This window comes from Thermobia domestica, chromosome 7 (genome assembly GCF_964235325.1).
Source record: "Thermobia domestica chromosome 7, izTheDome1.hap1.1, whole genome shotgun sequence".
NCBI classification, from domain to species: domain Eukaryota; kingdom Metazoa; phylum Arthropoda; class Insecta; order Zygentoma; family Lepismatidae; genus Thermobia; species Thermobia domestica.
Genome location: NC_137460.1, coordinates 278,079,344 through 278,102,327, shown reverse-complemented (window position 1 = coordinate 278,102,327; position 22,984 = coordinate 278,079,344). Strand labels below are relative to the sequence as shown.

Here is a 22,984-nt window from a genome sequence, read left to right as displayed (position 1 = left end):
TTTGGTCAGTGTCTCTTTTGTTAAAACAATTAATCAAAAGCCACGAATAGTACTATTGTGTATACGTAACTGCACGTAGGTTAAATAAAAAAATGAAGGGCTATGTTTCATTGTATATCTATATGTCTATATCTATATCTATCTAACTATCTTTATATATATACAGATGGTGATCAGAAAAATGGAAACAATAGAACGAAATTTCAACTTATCAGATTAATATGGTGCGGGGCCACCTTTCGACTTCCAACAGCCTACATGCGACGTGGGATGGAAGCATAGAGGTCGTGAATGGTAGCAAGTGGAATTTTACACCATTTCTCGTGCAGGGCATCGGCCAATTTTGTGAGAGAGGATAGAGGTGGAAATCGTCGCCGGAGTCGTGTTTCCAGGACCAACCACAAATGTTCAACTATGTTTAGATCTGGGGATTGGGCGGGCCAGAGGAGGTGTTGAAATTCATCCCGATGTTCCTCAAACCACGCTGCAACAACGCCAGCTCTGTGAATGGGTGCATTATCATCCTGGAAGATGGCGTCATTGTCCGGGAACAACATCAGGACCATTGGATGCAAGTGGTCTCCAAAAATAGCGACATAATCGTTGGCAGTGATTCGTCCGGTAAGTGTGACCACAAGACCCAATGAAAACCATGATATGGTGGCCCACAGCATCACCGAGCCGCCGCCATGTTTCACAGTTGGGCGGAGACACTGCAGATCATAAGCTTCTTTGGGCGTTCTTTACACATAAACACGGCCCGTGGTTGGGAATAGGGTGAAGGATGACTCATCCGACCATATCACACGTTTCCAGTCCTCAACGGTCCAAGTTACATGGTCCCGGCACCATTTGCGGCGTGCGAAAGCGTTATGGTCCCTGATGAGCGGTTTGGCCCGTGCAACACGACCCCGTAAGTTCATATCATGTAATTCGCGGCGGACTGTGATTATCGAAACAGAGTGGGGGAGGTGGTGATTGAGTTCCTCCGTCACTTGCTCCGCAGTGGCACGGCACTTCTGCGTGAAAATGCGCTTTAATACTCGGCGTGATCTGTCACTCATGATTTTCTTCCGCCCACTGTTCCGCTTCCCCGATGTGGTTTTCCCGTGTGTTGTGTAGGCCGTCATCACCTTCGACACTGTCCCACGCGACACACCTAACACAGTAGCCACTGCCGTCACACTCACTACACATAACCGCGCACCAACAATTTGCCCTCTTTGAAAATCTGAGAGGTCTCCCATTTTACACTACCTCCGTCTGCTGCAGCCACTGGACACTGCTGTTCCACTGCGCCTGACGTAGTATGGAGACCGACCTAACACACCTCCACCAGCGGTCCGGCGCTGTGGGCGCCACAACACCACTGCCAACCCATACATCTGATGTGTTGCCAACTACAGGTGTTTCCATTTTTCTGATCACCATCTGTATATATATCGTATTGGTCATTTAAATGCATTTAAAGTGAATTAACATAATATTTTCGGAAAGAACAGGATATATATCGGGAAAATAGAATGAAATTAGAGATAAGAAATAATGTAGCGTGCAAAAATTTCCGGCCTCCACACTACAAATTAAGGCTTCTTTAGAGACAGCAGCTAGAAGCAGTGTGCGAACTTTGTAGAGGATGCCGGGGAATTCCTTCCCTTGAGAAATTGAAATTGCATAAATTTCTCATTTTTCTGTACTAGCCTAAATAGAAATTGGGTTCTGTTTCGTCTGCTCAAATAAATTAATTCACATACAGACTACAATTGGCAACCATTCGACAAAGTTGAAAAAGGTAGAGTACTTTTTACGCAAGAATTGTATGTGTAATCGCTAACACTCTCGCCTTTTGTGCGAGAGGCAGGGGGGTCGAAGAAATTTTCTACGGGAAGGTGCATTCCATTGTTACTATATTACGTCTGGTATTTAGTATACGTGGTTTGCTATATTATGTATACATTGTCGTGAACCAAGGAGAGACCCAGGCCTTCCTTCCCGCCCTTCGGACGCCCATGGCAAGCAGTTCAGGGTCCTGTTCCCTGTGCGGACACGGTCGAAAAAGTGTAAAAACGTTCTCAGGATAGCTATCCTAATTGAGAGCGTCCTCATTCACACCAGGCAAATGCCGAGATGGTACCTTACATATACGTCCCAGACCTATCCCTTCCTTTCCTTTCCCCAGATAGTATGATCGCCGAGAAACGTTATCTTTTATACGTGACGGGCTAACATGGCCATCCATGCCGAAAGCCCAGAAATCTAATTCCTAACCATGTAATCCTAAGGATGAAATAGATTCTTTAAGAGCCGGCAATACCTCGAATCTGATGATTTTTTTTTTTTTTTTTTTTTTTTTGCTTGTTAGTTTGTCAAGAATGAGAGCAAATACTGCAACGTAAATAACCATAATCATAGATAATGGTGTTCTGCATCAGGAATACTTATAAAAAAAAAAAACAACCAATACCATTGATATCGGTAGAAATTTAAGTTTTTGTCACAAAATTAATCTTCAAAAAATTTATGTGAACAAAGCGACTTGAACAATGAATTCAACGACACTAATGATAAATTGTACTGTCTTTGTGGTATTTTTTAAAATATTACATTTACTTAATTTTAATAATTGTATTTGAAAACAATTTTGCATATGATGAATATAATAAAAGTATTTGAGAATGAGCACAGCCGAATAAGGATTCAGATGGGATTGGAGCTGCTCAGAATACGTTCAGTTGAGTTGATTTTGAGTTTAACGTCCCTTTCAGCAGCCAGGCTATATGACACATGGACCTACTGATTAAAGTGGAAACCGAACTACATGAGCTCCCTCCGGAAATCGAACTCGGATTTCCCACGCCAAAGGCGCGTACGCTAACCGCTTAATCACGAAGGAGCTCCTGTTCAGAATAGGATCAGATGAAGACATTTTGTTTCTGCGGCTATGAACTATCTGGTTCCTTAAGCCACAGAATGAGTGAGTAAGGTGACACAATCAAGGATAATGCCGACATAGTTCGAGAAACTTAAACTTGCCAATTATCTCAAATAAAAAAAAAGTTCATAATTACATTTACACTCACGTCCAAAATGATTGTCGCATATCTATAATTATCTTCTTGTAAGAATATAATTTGATAATGATTTTGAAGGGTACTTTTAATACTGATACTATATGTATAATCGGGAAATGTATATTTGTGGTATAATTCATAGGAAAAGAATTATAAATACGAAAATTAGAACGAATAGACAAAATGTTGCTAAATGGACAAGAAAGTTTTATTTTCGCTTTACTGTTCTTATTTACTGCTCTTTTGACATGAAATTTGCCACATGCATGTCTTTGCCGATTCTATAATACACATGCTAACATTATAAGACATACCAGGCGAATTCGTTGTCAAATTATATTCTTAGAACAACATATTTATAGACATACGACAATAATTTTGGACATGAGTGTACATAAAATAAACTTCTATCTAGCTCTAGAGTAACAGTGGACCAGTGGTAAAGAAAAGGTCACCTCTGGGTTTCAGGTTCCCTAGTTCGATCCCAGTCACTGTGGGTTCGTGGTGATGATATTGTATTCGTGTCTTTTCTCGGGCATCCCTTCCTGTGTTTCTTTCAGAAAAAAAATGTTCGGGGGCACATTTAGTATTCGGAGGGGCACTGCTCGTACTATTATACTTATTATGATATAAACGTATTATTTTGGTTTCCTCCGGGGGCACTCTCAGAGCTCTGGGGGGACAGTGCTCCCCCACATAAAACTGTCTGTAGGGATGCGCACGAGACAAGATTTGAGACTGTCTCGTCTCGAAAATGTGCTGTAAAAGTTATGTCTCGACTCGAAAAAGGTATATTTTTGTATTGGAAGAGCTGTGTCTCGACTCGAGTTTTGTCCAGAAAATTCTGTCTCGACTCGTCTCGTGCGCATCCGTATCTGTCTGAAGGAACACTGATCCCGTCTCAATTCATTTCTAAAAATTCTTGTAATTTCATGCATATCCTTTACTCGTCCGAGGCATAAAATGTTGGACGTTAAACTCAGGAATTTTTCACTGGTCGGTATCTAGTGCTTTGTATTTTGGCAAGCGATCAAGTTCGAATTCTGGAAGTTATTTCATTGAAGTAGCTAAAGTGGTAGAGCGTTGGATTCGCATTCGGCAGGTTGTGTTCGATTCCCGCTATCGACCATCCTGACTGGAGTTTTCCAGGGTTTTCCTCAGTCCTACCAGGCAAATGCCGGGATGGTGCCTACTAAAACACGCTCTGGCCGATATCTTCCCAAATCATTTCAATTGTTATTGTTGTTGTTAGATATCCAGTATAAAATAGCCTCTGAGCTGTATCTGGTGATTGGTAAATAAATAAATAAACTCAAAGTGGTTCGGATTTTTTTAGTCCTGCCAACTCTTAGCTCGATTAAGATGTTAATAAAATACATGCAAAACAATATATGGAGAACTTGAAAATATAGTAGATTTTCGAACGGGCCGAATGAAATCATTTGTTACATCTCGCAGATAAGCTGCAAGACATGCCTAGAGAAGCAACCGCTCTGTCCTCGCGGTCAAACCTCAAGTTCATGGGAAAACATTGAGTTTTATTGAGGTACTGTGGTTAACTACTATTTTTAGCATCATAAAAGTTCAGTAAGAAATTGGCCAAACATATCTCTCGTTTCGTTCATCCGACAGATGAGGGAAGCTTAAATCCAGAGTCCGCATTAGTTGAGTTTATGAAAGCGTGAGTGGTTGTGTTTCCGTGTTTTTCGGTTTTTCCATTGTGCGTTGCGATTTCGAAAACAATTTTTGTGTTATTTGTTTCTTTGGATTAATTCCACAATAAACAACTCTTTCGTTATCGAAAGATTTTCAAGTTATTGATTTTTTGTACATTGCAACTTTTTATTATTTGTATCTGTGATTGTTGGGAAGTGAGTGGGGTTTGTTCGAAGAATGGAAAGCCGGAGAGAAATAAGGAAACGGAGCCTTTTGTGAAAATATTTCACTGAAGTGGCACAAAATAAAGCTAAATGTGGCTTCTGTACTGTTGTGATATGTTTTAATGGGGTATCAACGACAAATCTCTCAAAATACTTATCTAGAAAACATCCTACCGTTGACATCAAGTGCCAACGCACTGGAGTGACCATTAAGAACAATCAAGAAGTGGACAACAGCCTGGTGCAACAGGATGTCGGAACTTCAACTCCAGCAACAACAATTGACAACAATCAACCGCAGCCTTGTAGCTCTAAGCCTAACAATCAGCAGCAAATATCACAATATTTACATAGGCCGTTACCAGCAAATAAGAACAAACAAATAAATAAGCAATTAGTAAAGATGATTGTTAAAGAGTTCCACCCTTTAAGTATCGTGGAGGACAGGGAGTTTCAGAATTTTGTTAAAATGTTGAACCCCTCTTCCTTCCCGAAAAACCGTCTCCAACATTATTCCCATATTGTACAACGAGATGGAAGAGAAGGTTAAAGCAGAGCTGACTGGTGCCTCCGCGGTGTCCGTAACAACGGATGCTTGGACATCCATGAGCAATCAGAGCTACATGGCGATGACGGTCCATTTTATAGATAACGATTGCCAGCTTCGCTCGTTCCTACTTGAGTGTTTTGAGATCCGATCTCAACACACAGCTGAAAATCTCGCCTTGGAATTGAAACGAGTGTTCAATGATTGGGGTCTACAGGATAAAGTCTCTGCCGTCGTAAGTGACAATGCTGCAAATATAACAGCAGCTATTCGACTGGGTGAATGGCGTCATGTTCAGTGCTTTGCCCAAAGCCTGAATTTGATTGTACAAGCTGGCATCAGCAAAAGAAAGACTGTTCAGGCAAAGGTCAAAGCTATAGTTGAATATTTTCGAAGAATTCCCCATGCAGCTTTGAAATTAAAGCAGTATCAGCAACAGATGGGATATCCGGAGTTGAAGCTAAAGCAGGATATGCCAACGCGGTGGAACTCGACCTTTCATATGCTTGAAAGAATTCTAAAACTGAAAGATCCCGTCGTGTCAAAATTAGCTGTGACCAATTCTGACATAGAAGTCCTCAGTAGCAATGAATGGGTCACTATAGAGAAAGCGTGCGATATTTTGTTGAGGTTTGATGAAGTTATTCTGGAACTCAGTAGTGAGAAAGATGTTACAATTTCGAAGTTGCTTTGTGGTGGCATATCACAAAACTCCAACACGAACAACTGCCAAAACAAAATGAAGGAACTTCTTCGGAGACAGTCAGCAATCTTCAAAGAATGTCAGAAATGATATTGAACGAACTGAAGAGGAGATTTGGAAAGGCAGAAGATACGCCATTGCTAGCGGAGGCAACTTTTCTTGATCCGCGTTTTAAGAAGCAAGGGTTCGATGATAACAACTGCTTCCAGAAGACGAGGTCAATAATTGAAAAGAAAGCAAGGGGAATTGTCGTTGCTACAAACGAAGAAGAAGTAACTACACGTAATTGCCATCAGTCGAGTAATATACACAGCAGTGAACTTTGGGAGGAGTTCGACACTAAAGTTTCTAGCCTTATCGCACCGGAAAATCCCACTGTTGCTGGTATCGTAGAAGTGCAGAACTTCCTACAGGAAAGTCTTCTTCACAGAAAAGAAAATCCGCTAGCATGTTGGAAAGAGACGAGATTCCTGTATCTTCGATTATTTGAGATTATGAAAAGAAGGCTCTGTATCATGCGAACATCCGTCCCTTGTGAGAGACTATTCTCTAAAGGAGGGCAAATTATAACAGAGAGAAGAAGCAGGTTACAATCTTCCAAAGTCTCCCAAATTCTCTTTCTACATGCAAATATGTAAGAAAGACTGCCAGTGTAAATAGTATAAATACTGCCAGTGTAAATACATTTAAAAACAATTTGTACATAACTAAAGAACAGATGACACCACACTTTTTTATTACTTTGTTGTGTGTTCCCGTGTAGGAGTAAAACCATGGATTTTAAGACCGCTGGTTGTTACAAGTTGCCGTGCCGTAAGAGAAAGGGGAGGGAAACAGTCTTCCTGTTTACGAAGCCTGCATAACGGAGGAGAGGAGAGGGCACTCAACGGGCAGAAAAAAGCAGAAGAATCAAAGCAAATGCGGTAAGTGTTTCGTTTCCTTAACGCATGCGCACTATAATAGCCCATCCATATGATTTCTTTTTTTTTTTTTCATCTACTGTTTCGTGTGAGTTTTCGTTACTACTTCAATGCAGTTCTGAATTGATTCCAGGAATCATATGTCTAACTGTCTATCTGAATCCAAACGAATACTTTTTGAGTCCATGGTCTCAAGATTCCGAAATGAATCCGAGTACTTTGAATTGTTTTCAGTATTCGTTCTTTTGAGTACTCAAGAAGATTCGTTACTTTGTAACGACTCCACAAGGAACGACCATTTCACACGGTGAGCGACAGCCTGGCGTGTCCAGGTGTGCATTACCACCATGTGCTTCTAATATAATGTTCATTAACGATGTACAAAATATTGAGCGAAAGAATGCAGGCAGAATACATGAAGTTGCTTTTCTAAAAGGTACCCAAAAATTATGATAATTATTTAGTACGTTTAATTAGTAATCTGATCTTGCACTGCATCTCATGTTGACATGCGAAGCTGACTGAAAATCAGAGCCCTGCACGGGCCGGGCGTGCACGATTCGGCCCGGTGCCCGGCCCGGCCCGTTTTAAGTAATATCAAACTGGACCGGGCCCTAACCGGGCCGGGCACATTTCGGGCCGAATCGGGCCGAACCGGGCCGAGCCGGGCCGGCCCGGCTCGGCCCGATACTCTGAAAGACGGTTCGGAAACTAATGTTGTCAGCCTATTTTTTTTCTTAATGTCCTTTACTACCTCTATTTTTGCCGTGTTTGTACGGTCTTACTGTCAGCCTATGTTAATGTGTTTGGGAAACTGACTCTTTATTCAAGACTGTGATGTACTGGTAATACTATTACTATTACTACTTCTACTATTACTACTACGACCACTGCTAATACTACTACAAGTGCTACGACTTCGCGTCAGAGTTGACATGTCTGGTGGTACCAAATTTACCTTCTAAGTACAGAATAAAATTGAGAAATGCTAGTTATTATGGCCGGTCTGCGTAGAATGTGAACCGATGCTTGATCTACGAGGGAGAATAGTGGCTCAATAGAAAAAAACACTCACATCTGGTGCTAGAGGTCGTCGGATCAATCCCTGCTCATGCTATGTGAGCTTTGTTGTGGACAAACATCGTGTGCATGGGAGTTTCTGGGGTGGTCCCGCTTCCTCCCGCTGTTTTCTTTCCACCAATTCATCCCATCATCATCCGTTCAGCCTGAGCCGTAGTTACCTAAAGAACGTATGGTAAAGTCAAGTGCTTGACCTAGTAAGTAGAATTTGGTACGCTACCATTGGACCACGGAGGGCAAAACCATAAAGCGTGCTCATAAGATCAGTGCAATTTGTAGTAATGTTCAATTAGCAAGGCAAATATCGAATGGTGTTACATGTTCATGTATTGTTTATAGTATGATGCTACAAATATAACAAAATATAATGATCAAATAAATCACCAAATCGCCAGGGTCGATTAGGTGTTCCTGGAACGGTGGCTCAGCGGTTGAGCGTTCACCTCTGGTGTATGGGGTCCCTGGTTTGATCCGAGCTCTCGCCAAGTGAACTTTGTGGTGGACAAACACCGTGTGGGGGGTTCGCGGCGTTCTCCTGTTTCCTTCCACTTTATTTACTCCACTATTTAATTTATTTCTCACCATCGTCTCCTTTAGGCTAGTTGGCATAACTTGGAACCACCTACCAAGAAGAATAAACTAATGGATTGGGAAGATAGACATTCAGTCTCTGGTGAATTTGATGATGAAGTAGACATCTACCTCAACATGTCATCATGTGTAAGAGAACTAGATATACTGCAGTGGTGGAAGCAACAAGAACAAACATTACCAAAATTGTGTAAATTAACGCGTCAGTATCTCGTCATCCCTGCTTCTAGTGCGTCTACTGAAAGAGATTTTAGTACTCAGGAACGGAGAAATGCTCTAAAGCCTGAAACTGTTGAATCTGTTTCCGTGCTATTCGATGCGTACAAGGACATACAGTAAAGCGATGTTCATTTTGCACTATTGGTTTCTTAGGAAACCTTATATTTTCATTTTCTTAATATCAACTATCCCTTCTAATATATGTGATGTTAAGAGGCATTTTTGATAGCTGATATCTATACATTTTTCATTCAGGGGACTTTTGAGGTATTTTTGATCAACAATGATATGTGTGGATTTTGTTTTGATTTACTGCCTCGCATTCCGTCATATAGCTCTGTTATTTACTTGTTACGCACCGTTCCAGGAACACTTCATCGATCCTCGGGTCTGGGTGATATATTTGATCATTGTTTTTTGTTATTATTATTGTAGCATCGAATTATAAAGAATACAGGAACATGTAATATGATTTGGAATCTGCCGTGCTAATTGAACATTACTACAAATTGCGCTAATCTTATGAACACGTCAGTTCATGGTTTCGGTCTCCGTGGTCTAATGGTAGCGGAAAAAATTCTAATTAGTAGGTCAAGGACTTGACTTTCTCATATGTTCTTTAGGCAATTACGGCTCAAGACGTATGGATGATGATGGATGAATTGGTGTAATGAAGACAGTGGACGAAAACGGGCTAATCCAAAAACTCCCACGCTCACGATTTTTGTCCACCACAAAGCTCACATAACACGAGGAGGGATCGATCCGACGACCTCTAGCACCAGATGTGAATGCATTCTACTGGCCAGACTACGCAGACTGGCCATAATAGCTAGTATTTCTTCGATTTTTTCTGTACTTAGATTGTAAAGTATGTACCACCAGACATGTCAACTCTGACGCTCGTAGCAGTTGTAGTAGTATAAGTAATAATAATAATAATAATAATAATAATAATAATAATAATAATAATAATAATAATAATAATAATAATAATAATAATAGCAGTAGCAGTAGTAGCAGTAGTAGTAGTAATAAGAGTAGTAGAAGTACAGTACTTTACAGTCTTGAATAAAGAGTTAATTTCCCAAACACCAGTGGCGGCGGTTGGACGTTAAAAGTGAGGGGGCAAGACATGATCTGAATATTTGTATATACATGTTAGTTTTCCTGGTTGTTTCTAACATTTTGTTTGACGAAAGGTTGTATAACTAATAGGATACTATATTTTCAGTTAAAATACCGTATAAGGTATATAATAGTTTATTAAGTAAATTGAGAAGAACAACGCAAGTAGATACTAGCCCTTTGTACTCTTAAACAACGAAAGTGTAAGAAGAGATTTGATTCCTTGCTCATGAACATCTTAAAATTCTGTCTGGAAAATTGTGTGATCAGATTATTTAATAAATTTGCAAAACAAATAAATAGAAAGGATAATATTAATCATAGTAATGAATAATGATGCTTGTTTTGCAAAAGTTATATTGAAACTGAGGATTAATGAAAAACTTCACATGAACTATTTAATTCCACACATGCTATTAAGTGTATGTTATTACTCTTAGAAAATGAAAGGCAGTAAATACTACAAGCATATGCTATGACATTTAAAGAAATATTTGCTTTTGCAACTTCTTGAAATATGTTCGTTGCCATTAGGTGCAGTTTTCGCTTTCTTGGAACACATCAAAACACAACAATACTTAGAATCAATCCACACTTCAGTTATACAAAATAAACTTAAAACCTAGAATTATGTTCAATTTACTAAATTTTATTGTATATACACTCGTACATCCTTAAACACAACACTTCACTCGTATATTACACTACAAAACAATGGAAAAGGTAGAAGTTGTTTCTTATCACGCTCTTTTTAATCGATATTCCTTACTTTAGAAAGAAGAAAAGACATTTTAGGAACTGTCAATTTTTGTGCAATTAAAGAATAACTTGTGAAATAGGCCCTACTTTTTTGAATAACGTTCTTTTGATTAGCTTCAAAGCGGCTCACTAACATATCGAGCCCTTGTAAGAAGAAATGAAAGTATGCTGAAATTGTGCTCCAATAGGTTATTTTTGGGGTTATTTTCTGTGGCGATTAAAACGCAATTACTGTAGCTTTCTTTACTCCACGGGAAGACAACCAATACGTATTCACGCAACAGCAAATATTATATGGCAGCATTTTTTCCTATTAATCAGTAACACATACAAAATCGTTACATTTCCAAATGAAACTATATACATTAATTAGTTACTTCAAAAAAGTGCGGGGGCAACTGTCCCCCTTTGCCCCCCCCCTAATCGCCGCCGATGCCAAACACATTACGATTAACACAGGTTGCCAACATTAGTTTCCGATCCGTCTTTCACAGTGTTCGGGCCGAGTCGGGCCGGCCCGGCTCGGCCCGTTTCGGCCCGATTTGTGCCCGGCCCGTTTCGGCCCGGCTCGGCCCCTTTTCGGCCCGAAATGTGCCCGGCCCGGTTAGAGCCCGGCTCAAGATTCGGGCCGGGCCGGGTCGAGCCGGGCACAGAATTCAGATCCATTCGGGTCGGGCCGGGCCGTCTTCGGGCCTGGGTTTGCAGGTCTTTGCTGAAAATATGCGTTGGTGACCAGCGTTGCCAGACTATAGAAATAAATTTAATCGTCACAATAACAAAAAAAACTAACAAATATCGTAAGTATTGTTATATTTTTTATACAGACACAAGGTATATATACAACTTGAAATACCTTATTGCGATTTTTGCGAACTCCCCTTTCCTTTATATTCATCTTTTAAAGTTGGGGTAATAAGGCCGAAGTAAAAGTTACTCGGTTTGAGAATTAAGTATTCCCACCATGACTACACCCACATTGGTATTAACATTATTTTTTATTCCCTCTCTACTCTCTATATAAGATTTTTAAGCTGTATAATGGTAGGGGAAAGTGAAAAAGCTGTTAGAATCGTCAATTCGCATTATTCGATGTACCGCTATTCTATTGGATTCACCAGAAAGCATACTCTCTGTTTCTTCTGTAGAGATACAGACTGGAAAGAACAATGCTTCCACTTGTTCCCCTCGCTCACCAAAAGGAAAACCCTGTTTCATTGTAATGTTATGGTAATCTTCCTGATCTAAGATTCTCCGCTGAAGCAGTTACGGATCTGAAAAGAAAAGTGTCAGTTTATTTCCTCTTTCGTTTTACAGTCAATACCTAACTCTCTAGAAACAGCTGTTCTTTATTATGTACAAAGAAAATATCAGTGGACAATGTAGGCCTGTATTCTATCCAATCTTCAAATTATCATACGTTTTATAATTATTATTTTCTATTAACCAGAGCACAAAATAATCGTATGTGTTGATAAATAACCCACGACGTCATGCTCAAAACCGATAGCAGCGCCAATCCTCTTACAACGAAACATCGTTCCACACCAAACGTTGAATTACTTTCTCGCCGTGCAGAAGATACAAACTATATTTCAATAGCGCATATAGGGAGTTGCTCGTCTGTGCAGATAATAGCTGTAAGTGCATTAGTAAACATTGAATATGAACTTAGTTATTGAAATAAAAACTTTGGTACAAAATAAACCCATAGGTGAGGATACTTTGCACAAGATACTAAAACGTGTGTTCAACATACGAACATAAAGTTTCTGTGCAATGTTTTCCCTTCAGCATTTATACAAATCACTTCCTACACAAAACTGCATGCTGTCTACTAATATTAAAACCGTAATGATGATACCGGTATCAGTACTTAGTATGAATTATCGATATCTGTAAAGAAAATTACATATTTCCTGGTACCAGCACAGGAACCAAATTCTGTTAGTTTGACGTATGTCCCACAAAATGCCAAGTCAGGAACCAAAAAAGAAATCGCCGTGAACTGATTTGCATTGGTTAGTCTTTATATCCTAGAATATCATCCTAATCGTAATTAGTGGAAGATTTAAGGGGTTTGGGGCCTTCAGGCTGAAGCCCAACCAATTTCTTTCAAAAATAAGAGAGACAAAGAAATACGAAAGAAATTAATGTTAGTCATGCCTATGCGGATAAAATTCAAGGCTCTTCAAGAGTAGAAAATTCTAAAGAAAGGAAGCATTTTTGAGTGAAGCACTTCTAAACTGTTCTCTGGATCCGCCACTGCTAGTAATTTATGTTTCAATAAGAAATCCATTCCGGCATCTACCTAAACAGGAAATTTACCTAAGATTAAAAGGCAGGAGCTACTTAGTATCTGCAAAAAGTAACCCCGATTACAGCTTGAAACCCCTTCTGCTAGTTCTAACATTTTTATGACTCTAAAACGTTTCACACTTCAATTTCAACTATTGATTCAAAGTTCCATTATACACACTAGTAGTCTATGAAACTGACTTAACATTGACGGAAATTCTTGTAGCTGATATCTTTAAATTTTTGCCCCCCCCCCCTTACAATGGCTGTTTTCCATACTTCTACATAGGCCCGTAGCAACCCTCCACATTTAGGAGGGGCTAAATGAAAATTATGGTGGATAAATTTTAGGGTGTTTTATTTATCTCTCTCACACAGACGATATATATATATATATATATATATATATATATATATATATATATATATATATATATATATATATATATATATATACATAGATAGATAGATAGATAGATAGATAGATAGATAGATAGATAGATAGATAATATCTGTCTCTGTGTGTGATGACTAATTTTTTATACTCTTAAAATTAAAACTAGAGTGTGAATGAATTATAATTAAAATTTGAACTCATTACTCTGTAATTTAGAGAAGGACAGACAGAGGTAGGCCTATATCGTTAGTACAACTGTACCTGAAAGCTAAAATGCAATGTGTTTTCTTATTATTTATTTGTTACAGCAACAAAATATTCCTTCCATTTTCTCATCTTCAAGGAAGGAAATGTAAACAATAAAAACATTTAAAAAATGATTTGCAGAACGAACCAATCATTAAAATTTCCAAAGAATTAATACATGAAATACGTTTTTCAAATTTTGATCGATTGAAAAAAATGTTTCTGAAGAAATAACACCTAGAGAGTAATAATATTTAACATTAACTTCAAAGAGATTGTACAGAAAAGGGACTGAAAATCTTAAATCAATATTTTTTTTAATACATATGACCCAAACAAATATAAGCATATTGGAAAAAAGAAATTAACATCTTATCTGTATTATTATTTAATCTCTATAGATACTAAACTGGGTATTTCTTCAAATATCACGCATTTTATTTTACGCTTCTTCTTCTAAATATTTTTGATTAGTTTTTCATGGTGATATTGGAAAGAAGTAATTGTGTGTTTTTTTTTGTCCCTCTACAAATTTATAAATTCTATAAGATTAAGAAACACAAACAAAATAAGCATATATACACTCCTCATGTTGTCACACTAACAGAAACAAGTTAAATAATCACTATCAACACAATCGCAGCATAAGTTTCCTTGTTTTGGATGCTGCAATTCATTTCAATACAAAATGAGTCCAAGGGAAGTATTTGAGTAAAATTTCCATATCTTTGAAACAAAGCGATCAAAACAAAACACAACACTTAATTTCTGTCCTGGCGTGAAGATTTTTAAAACGTGGTCCTACTTTCCAACCCTCGTTGAACGTTCTGCTTAATTTCAACATTACCAAGCTAGTGAAAAAATATCAAGATGAGGGTTCACAATTGTCTTTATTTTGAAGTTTATTTGATATTGTTGTTCTTTGTATTAAAATGTTTTTGAATCTCTATGAATATAGTTTCCCACCATTTTCTTACCTTCTTATATATTATTTTTAAACGGCTCTTTATTTGTTTAATATTTTTCGTTGTATTTATGTGAAACAAAAGTATATCTATCAAAGCATAAGAAATTCATTCGAGACTAGGGCTACGCAAAATTCCACTGCATAACTACTTCTAAATTAAAGCTTTACAAACATTTTTCGAATATACCAGAGTTTCCTCTCAGTATGTTGGGAAGATTCGTATTTGAGCAGCAACAGCTGCCATATTAAACTATTGCTTTATGACCACCCTTAAGAAGATCCTGAACTTACAATCCATATAAAATTATACATGGAACTCTTCTTTACTCTGTACAAATAAGAGATTCGAGATAATTTTCTTTCTGAGGTACTAAGACTAAGTTAAGAACTAATGATTTAAATAGTTATTTACTAATTTCTATTAAATATATCTCTTCTTTAAAATGAAACTACAACAACAAATTGTTACTTTTGTGGGCTACTCCATAGCCTCATGGCTACAGCGCTCGCTTTTGGCGCGTCCAGTTTCGGGTTCAAACCGTGCTGGAAGTCCAATGCCTCGGATTCAAACCGACAGTGATTTGGATGTTACTTTATCCTATAGGTCCTTTCCCTCCCTCCTGAAGAGGGACGCCAAACTCCATAACAAACAATGGTTACTTTTGAATTACTGTAATGTGAAGTTTAGACGCTGCTGACTTGTTTAAATATTTTAAGCTATGGTTTATTAGTTCCATCCGCTTAAAGGGTTTAAAGAACTGTATATTGTTCGTAAATGCGCCGTTCCATACATTCTTGCAGAGAAAAAGCAGGACACAAATGTGATTTTGAGTAAGTTGTGAGACATTGTTCGGCAAGTTCCACTTACACAACAAGGAAAGAATCCCATCCCTGAGAACTAGATTTAGAGCAAACTTTCCGATATTTAGACGTCACTGAGAACTGTGATGTTGATCTTTCGATTTGCGTTTCCTTTGTTGTGAACTTAGTGTTCTCGGAATTTCACTTTTCACAGGAATTTACTATATAGGAAAAAATGATTTTAAATTTCATATCTAGATTGTTTTACTGTATAGTAAAATATTGTAAGTTTAATTCCTGTAAAAATTTAACTTTCGACACCCCAAGTCCACAAAGAAGCAAAAGAAAATAGAACGACTATCACCACCACTCTTAGTGATGACGAAGTGCGTATATCACAATCCAGATTCCAGAGTTGGCACTTCTTTCTTTGTAAGTCAGGGTGCAAAATCATCTTAACCTAGATAGGAGAAGTGAGGGAAGTTGACTTTAAATTGCCGGTAGTACCAAATAAGCAAAATTTCACCCTTTCGGAGACTTTGGTGGGGGAGACATTTCCCTAACCCTCATGTTATTTCGCACCCTGTTTTAAGGCAAAGGGCCATTTTTCAAATTTGTAAGACATTATAGATATCACCATCCAATAAGTTTCAGGTTTTAAATGAAAATTCTGTTTCTTTTATAATTGCAACTACTACCTCCCTTTAATCAGCTGCATTTTTTGTTTACATACCAGAAGCTTGCAAGGTATTCTTTTAGGTCGGTCTCACACGGATCTGAACTAAGGCCTCAACCCAGGTACAACTTAACCGTGTTGCTTAACTCAACCTTCCATGCAATTTCTTTTATCCTTAGTAGATGCAGGGGTCTCACACGATCCTTAAAATTAGGTAGGTTTTACCAGCAGAGCCTCTCGTGGTCGCTGTATTAAATAGACGAAAAACGTGTTACGCACAGGACAATCAACTGCCGTAATCGTAAATATTATTGTTTTTCTATTTCATAATATGAGTTCATCCGAAGCGGATAAAATAGCCATAGCACGAAGAAAGTGGGAGGAAACGGGATAACCTCGAGAAAACCCACGCACACGGTGTTTGTCCACCACAAAATTCACTTGGGGGGGGCTGGGATGGAACCCGGGACCCCAAGCACCAGAGGTGAACGCTCTACCACTGAGCCACCGCGGCCCTTATGAGAAATTCAGGCAACTGCGGTGTCAATTCACGAAGTTTATTAAATTGATCTAGCGCGAAATCATGTACGGAACTATGTACCTTGGGATCGAACCTGGTACTATTAGAGGTTGATAACCTGTGTTGTATTGTAGGTTTTCCAGTGGAAGCTTCAATAAGTGCTTGTTTGATTTGATCAATGTTGGTAAAGTCGTCTGTCCTGATATTATACCAACTTAATGAAACTCCTTGCAATAAATGTGGAATTAGCTTAAACAGAGCTTTATCAGAAAGGTTAGCTAATTGAGCTGTAAGCTGTAGCTTTTGCAAATAATTGGGAATTTACTCACTGGAAGGATCCCCCTAAAATTCAGGAAAACAATGAATTTCCTTAAGCATGACTTCGTCTTTTAATTTCGTATTTTTTCTCTGGCAATTTTTGAAAGTAACATTTTTGTCGCGCTTGCGCCTTCGGTCGTATACAACCTTGATTTTTGAATCATCACTTGTACTATCATTACTACTATTGTCCTTACATTCCGAATAAGCCGAATCACTATAGTGCCTATTTCTAACTTGTCTAGGAATGTATGTTTCTACTCGGGGTTCGAATTCTGGCGCTCTATTTTCAGTACTTTCTATTCTCTGAGCGAACTCTACGATATCACGCCTAATTTCTTTTATATTCTTATCTATTGCCCGTATTTCGGCGCGACATTCTGCGTTAGATTCAGTTTTTACTTGCAAATTATAATCTATGAGTTTCGCTTCTTCCTACACCATCTTAATGTTTTTTCCTTGCTTTTCTACGCTTTCAGATATTTCCTCACTGCGGTCATGCATCTAATCTAATTTATCGTCTGTATGTATATGTAAACTTACGCAGCGTTCGTTATTAGCCTGGCACACATCTAGGGCTGATCCCAACTGGCCTTGGAGGAATTGTGTGTATTCATGCAAATTTCCTAAGTATTTCTTAATTTTAGAGACTTTTGTTTCTATTTGTTCTACAAGATGACATTTTTCTTCAGCTTGTTGCCTAACTTCGACGCTGGTCTGTGTGGCGAGTTCGATTGCCTGTTTAGTATTATCACTGACTTCATGAAGCTGGTCATGAATCTTAACTGTTATGCCATCGTATTTTTGTTCGGGGATTTGATTCCTACGTTTACTTTTAGCCTATACAATCCTAATACTTTGTTCTAATGTTTGGTTATTTTCACGACATTCCTTGCGTACAGCGTTTAACTTCTGACCATTTATTTCCCTGTTCCAAAATAGCAAAATTCTCTCCGTTTCTATCTGCTGTTTGTAAAAGTAAATCTAGCTTAGTAGCCAAGTCTACTACCTGGTGTGTCATCTTGAACAAGATAAAACTTAAAACATATAATTAGAATAAAATATACTATGACAAAACGATATGATTAAAATCACCTCTAAGAGAAGTTTTTAAAATTTCTTGTACTGAGCTGAAAGAGAAATGAAATTTTAAAATGATGATCTTATAAGTATTCGAGCACCAAAGATCTCGATTCGGGAAATTAGTTTGTCACTTATTTGTAATCAACTTGAGTTCAGTGTTCGTGGTTCTGCTCTCCGTGTTCTTGCCTATAAGTATTCTCCTAGGACCTGAACTTACCTGGATAGGTCCATGAAGGACCTCTGCAAGAAGGGGTTACAAATTGTTTCCAAATCGCTCGTCGGTCTCAATGATGAAATGAGCATTAGGCGCCGAAATATTCGGATGTCTCGTCCCGAAAACCTCGTGGACGATCAGACGGTCATCCAGACCATAACGCACACAAACATCATTCACACAAACAACGAAAACACAGTTGATTATATATCACTATACTTAATTATTAGGATACTAATATAAAAAATAACAAAGAGAAATGAACAACACACTTAACACAGAATAAGTATAATAATCTTCATTACTAAAATCACACTTTGCCTTTTTATTGCACTATAGCCCTTTTTATCACTTCGATTGATATATATACATAGGAGATAATGACTGAGATTACATTTTAAATATTTTCTCACACCACTGACGCACTTTTGGGGATTTGCACTGGGAGAGAAGTTGCCGGGATAACTCCACGTAGAAATCCACTTGCTGCGCCAAACAATCCTGAAGCGTTAAGATGAGTCTTCAGCAAATAAGTCTCCAAAGTAGAATGCTAACGTTGCAGGGCGCGTTTATAACTGACAGGTACGCACAAGGTGTGTGAACCTGGGACTTCATTAATTGGGGCTAGCCGTGAGAAAACGTCCATCGCCGGCTAATAGCTTGTGCCTCTTAACACAAAGTCATATTTAATTCCCGACGCAACGTGCGTGGTGGCTGCACACAATACCGGGGTGAAACTCCCGAGCTCAAAAGTTTAAGATACGAGCTGCAATGGTCGACTGAAGAGTGTTGTCAGTTCATTCTAAAAACCACTCAGTTAACTCACCTGTATGCACATACAAACAGAATACAGAAAACAATTTATGTTAAGTTTAGTCCACTGGCCACGATGTATGACACATTGCGATAACTCGGGCATGAGAAAGTGCAGATAAGAAACTGCAAAAGCAATGTGACTGGCATCACTTTGGTCACTTGAACACTTGGTCAGTTAATATTTCCATATATGATTAAAGAAAGCACTTAATTCAGTTCCAAATAACCGCAGAATATATACTGTGCATAATAATAAGTCAGGGAGAGACACTGAAAAGGTTCGTAGCTTACTGAAATGTTCTCACCAAAAAGCAATGTATTAAATATATATATGAGAAAACAATGAGAGACATCTTTGTCCAGTTGCGTGGGAAGGAAACAATTCCCACTGAAGAAAGAACTTATTTGCGTCGCAGAATAAAGTATAAATCGAAAAATAATCACTGTCTTTACGGAATATACAGAGCGTCCACAAAAATACTCCAATCACATGGTGGCGGTTATACTCTACGCAACGAGAATCTCGTATCCCTACCACAGAACAAACATAAATGCATGTTTTCAAAACCTTGAATGAAACCCTAGGCCATTTTAAGGGATCAGTACTTACCACAGCGATTCCCGTCTGATAATTTCAAGAAATCTTAAAATCAATCCCACTTGATCCAATGTCGTCGTCTATTGTTAACAGAACTAAACAAAATGCTAAGATGCAAATATTCCTCCAGGTGACATCAAACATCTACTGCTTTATTTCTCTCTCCTCTCATAAAAACAAAGTACAGTTTAAGATAGGTTCAATGCATTACGATTCCTTAACCTGGTGAAAAATTCCAGTGAATAAGTTACGGCGTTAAAATGTATGTTACATCATCGATTTGAGCCCCTCACCTGTGAAACGCAATGTACAGGTCCACGTTTGGATTTCGTAAAACGTATAATTTAAGTTTACGCACTGTTATGAAGCAGTGACCCTAAAAGTATTTTTCAAGCTGGTACTTATCGCGCACAGTAATTTAGAACCATGGTATCGTATATGGGGGAAGAAATCCAACTGAGAACTTCTACTCTCTAGAAGCTTCATCACACACTCTAAAAAGCACGATTTCAAGGAATCAATATTGCACTGCACGAAGCACACTTTCAAGATGATTGAGCTTTAAATGATGTCACAAACGAAAATCCAAATGCGGCATTCTTTAGTTATGACGAAATTCATTACGTAACTTACCCCTAACTTTGTGAAGAATCAAGGTTTCTTTGAATTGAAAATCGTTCAGTTTACAGTACAATGTCGTTTCAAGAGATTGGTTGGGTCGATTGTAAGGTTTCTTGAACTCGTCTTGTAGGAATCGCTGTGGTAGGTAACCTTCTTTTAAAATGCCCAAAATTTGTTAATCCCTACCTCTAACTTCTAGTTCGAGCTTGAAATCCATTAATTCATTTTACATTTGAATTTTAAAATTATAAATGTAGTCGATAAAGCTCATTTGCCGAAAACCGTTTAATTCTAAGATGTAATTTGATTAAATGATCACTCTGAATCTTCTGTTTAATTTTTCCAAAAAGTTTGTTAGAAAATTTCAAATTATTTTCGTCGAAACTTCAAACTTTCATTTCCAAAATTTTTATTTGAAATTTTAGGTTCAAAAATCTCATTTGAAAATTTAACTTTATAGCATTTTTTGTTCGAGAACATTGAAATTTTTTGTTTGAAATTTCAGTTTGAAATTTAGTTTCAACGTTGTCGTTCTAAAATTTTGTTTGATCTTCGTTTGGTGTGAGTTTTATCCGAAAATGTTGATTTCATTTTTCGAATTTTAGTTTAAAATTTTTAGTTCGGGAATTTTAGTAAGAAATTGTTTGGTTTTAAAAAAAATTGAACTCGAAATTAATTATTCAAATTTCTTGTTCGAAAACTTAGTTTTTAAAAATTTGTTCCGTAAATTTTTATATCAAAAATTTCAGTTTGAATTACTTTTTGGTTTGAAAAATTGATTTCGATAAATTTGATTTCGTTTTTTTTAAGTTTGAATAACAAAATTTAAGTTTGATATTTTAATTTGAAAATTTCAGTTTGAATATTTTTTGGCTTGAAATTTCTGAGTTCGAAATAACTTTAATTTCAAATTTTTACTTGGACTTTTGTAATAACTCGAAATTAGTTAAGACTCAAAACTTTTATCGAATAGTTAAAAACCGTTTATTGGTTAATCGAGTAGTTAAAACCCGTAAAAGTGTTAATCGAATGGTTAAAAACCTGATAAGATTTGACAGCTAAACTTGAAACAATTCTCTTTTTGCACACTCTGTAAATTTTTGACATGTGCTAAAATATTTTTAGATGATGATTTAAACTAAACCGTCAAGGTTATTTAAGACATTAATCACACGAGCTAACAGCAGGACCAAGTAGTGACATATTGCTTCGGTGGTTCTCTCTTATCTAAAAGCTTAAGAGGTGTGCATTAAGGTACGCATATCCTCATTATATGTAAATAAAGTAACTGCAAACTCTAATTTGAAGGGCTCACACAACGTATATGCAGAGCATAAATCCTAAACTGCACAAGAATTTAAGTTAATATCAAAGTTATGTAAGCTCTCATCGAGAATCAGTCTTGACCTTCCGAGACTAAATGTAGACAGTGCATGCCTATAACGTAATAAAGAAAATACAAGAGGTAAGGAACCTTCCCGAATTAAATCTTTAGCAATTTTAGGTGATCAAATAATAAAGTTAGTTCTGGAGACCTTGACTTTGGTTCTGCCAAATTAACCCACCAATCTCGAAATTTTAAAGTGTTCGTTGATTTACTAGTAGGGGAGCATAAGGCAAGAAGAACGGTCAAACCCTGCACTTTGTGTTAAAAAGGTGCCACTCGGAAATGTTGCTCCTCTGATCCAACTAAGCAGGAATTGAAGTGCCACGTCGCCTAGAGGTGAACATTATCCAATATGGCTGCTATCAAAGATGGCCGCCTCTGTGAATTCACAGTGTTCATTTCAGGGCCCTATATCGCCTTCACTAATAGTCAAATCTTCACGATTTAAAAACTAAACGACGTAGAAAATACCAATGTCTAATAAATTAGCAAAAGGTTTTACTAATTTGGAAGTTCGCATTTCTTTTGATGGATTTTACTCATATTTTTAAAAATAACAAGTAAGGGACTAGAATTATCGAAAAAGGTATATAACTGTTTAAAGAGTGTTAAATTAGTTTCGTTTTGTTGTATAATTTATTCTGATTGGTAAATAAACAACGAAGTTATGACAATTTAAAGATTCACGTTGAGTCAACTGACCTTCTCAAATTTCTATTGGTGTAGCAGAGTGTGCTGAAAAGTTAGAAGATGAAAGAATTATAGGAATTTGTAGTGCCTGGGATTTGATTGTTCAAGAGGCAAGTTACACGCAAACTGTTTGTCTAGATTTATAATTACGCAGAAAGAAGACACACAGAACATGAACTAGAGAACGATCGGACATTGTGTGAAAGTTTTGCTTTTGCCGATGTACTTACATATATTACTGAATCTATTCGAGAAAGCGATTCCAAAGCATCCAAAATCCAAGCGATTCGAAAGGATTTCTATTTTCAAAATGAGCGATCATTTTAAACTGTACAAAACACGGTTAATGGCGATTATGAAGAAACCTGAATCAGAAGAAATAGTACAAGATTTTTGAAAGGATTCTACGTTATAGGCCAGAGCTAACATTCATCTGTCGGGCAGAAAATACGTTTTA

General features: G+C 37.6%; 2 protein-coding genes across 2 annotated transcripts; both read left to right on the top strand.

Annotated features, from left to right (window-relative positions):
• Nucleotides 1–5,484: 5,484 nt before the first annotated feature.
• On the top strand, nt 5,485–6,291 carry LOC145689743 (zinc finger BED domain-containing protein 4-like). Its single transcript, XM_081763944.1, has one exon. The coding sequence runs from the start codon at nt 5,485–5,487 to the stop codon at nt 6,289–6,291; it is 807 nt and encodes a 268-aa protein (XP_081620070.1).
• Nucleotides 6,288–6,839, top strand: LOC145689742 (E3 SUMO-protein ligase ZBED1-like). The gene has a single exon (XM_081763943.1). The coding sequence runs from the start codon at nt 6,288–6,290 to the stop codon at nt 6,837–6,839; it is 552 nt and encodes a 183-aa protein (XP_081620069.1).
• Nucleotides 6,840–22,984: the final 16,145 nt, after the last annotated feature.

Coding starts and splice junctions, on each gene's coding strand:
- LOC145689743 (XM_081763944.1), top strand. CDS start 5,485: ATGGAAGAGAAGGTTAAAGCAGAGCTGACTGGTGCCTCCGCGGTGTCC.
- LOC145689742 (XM_081763943.1), top strand. CDS start 6,288: ATGATATTGAACGAACTGAAGAGGAGATTTGGAAAGGCAGAAGATACG.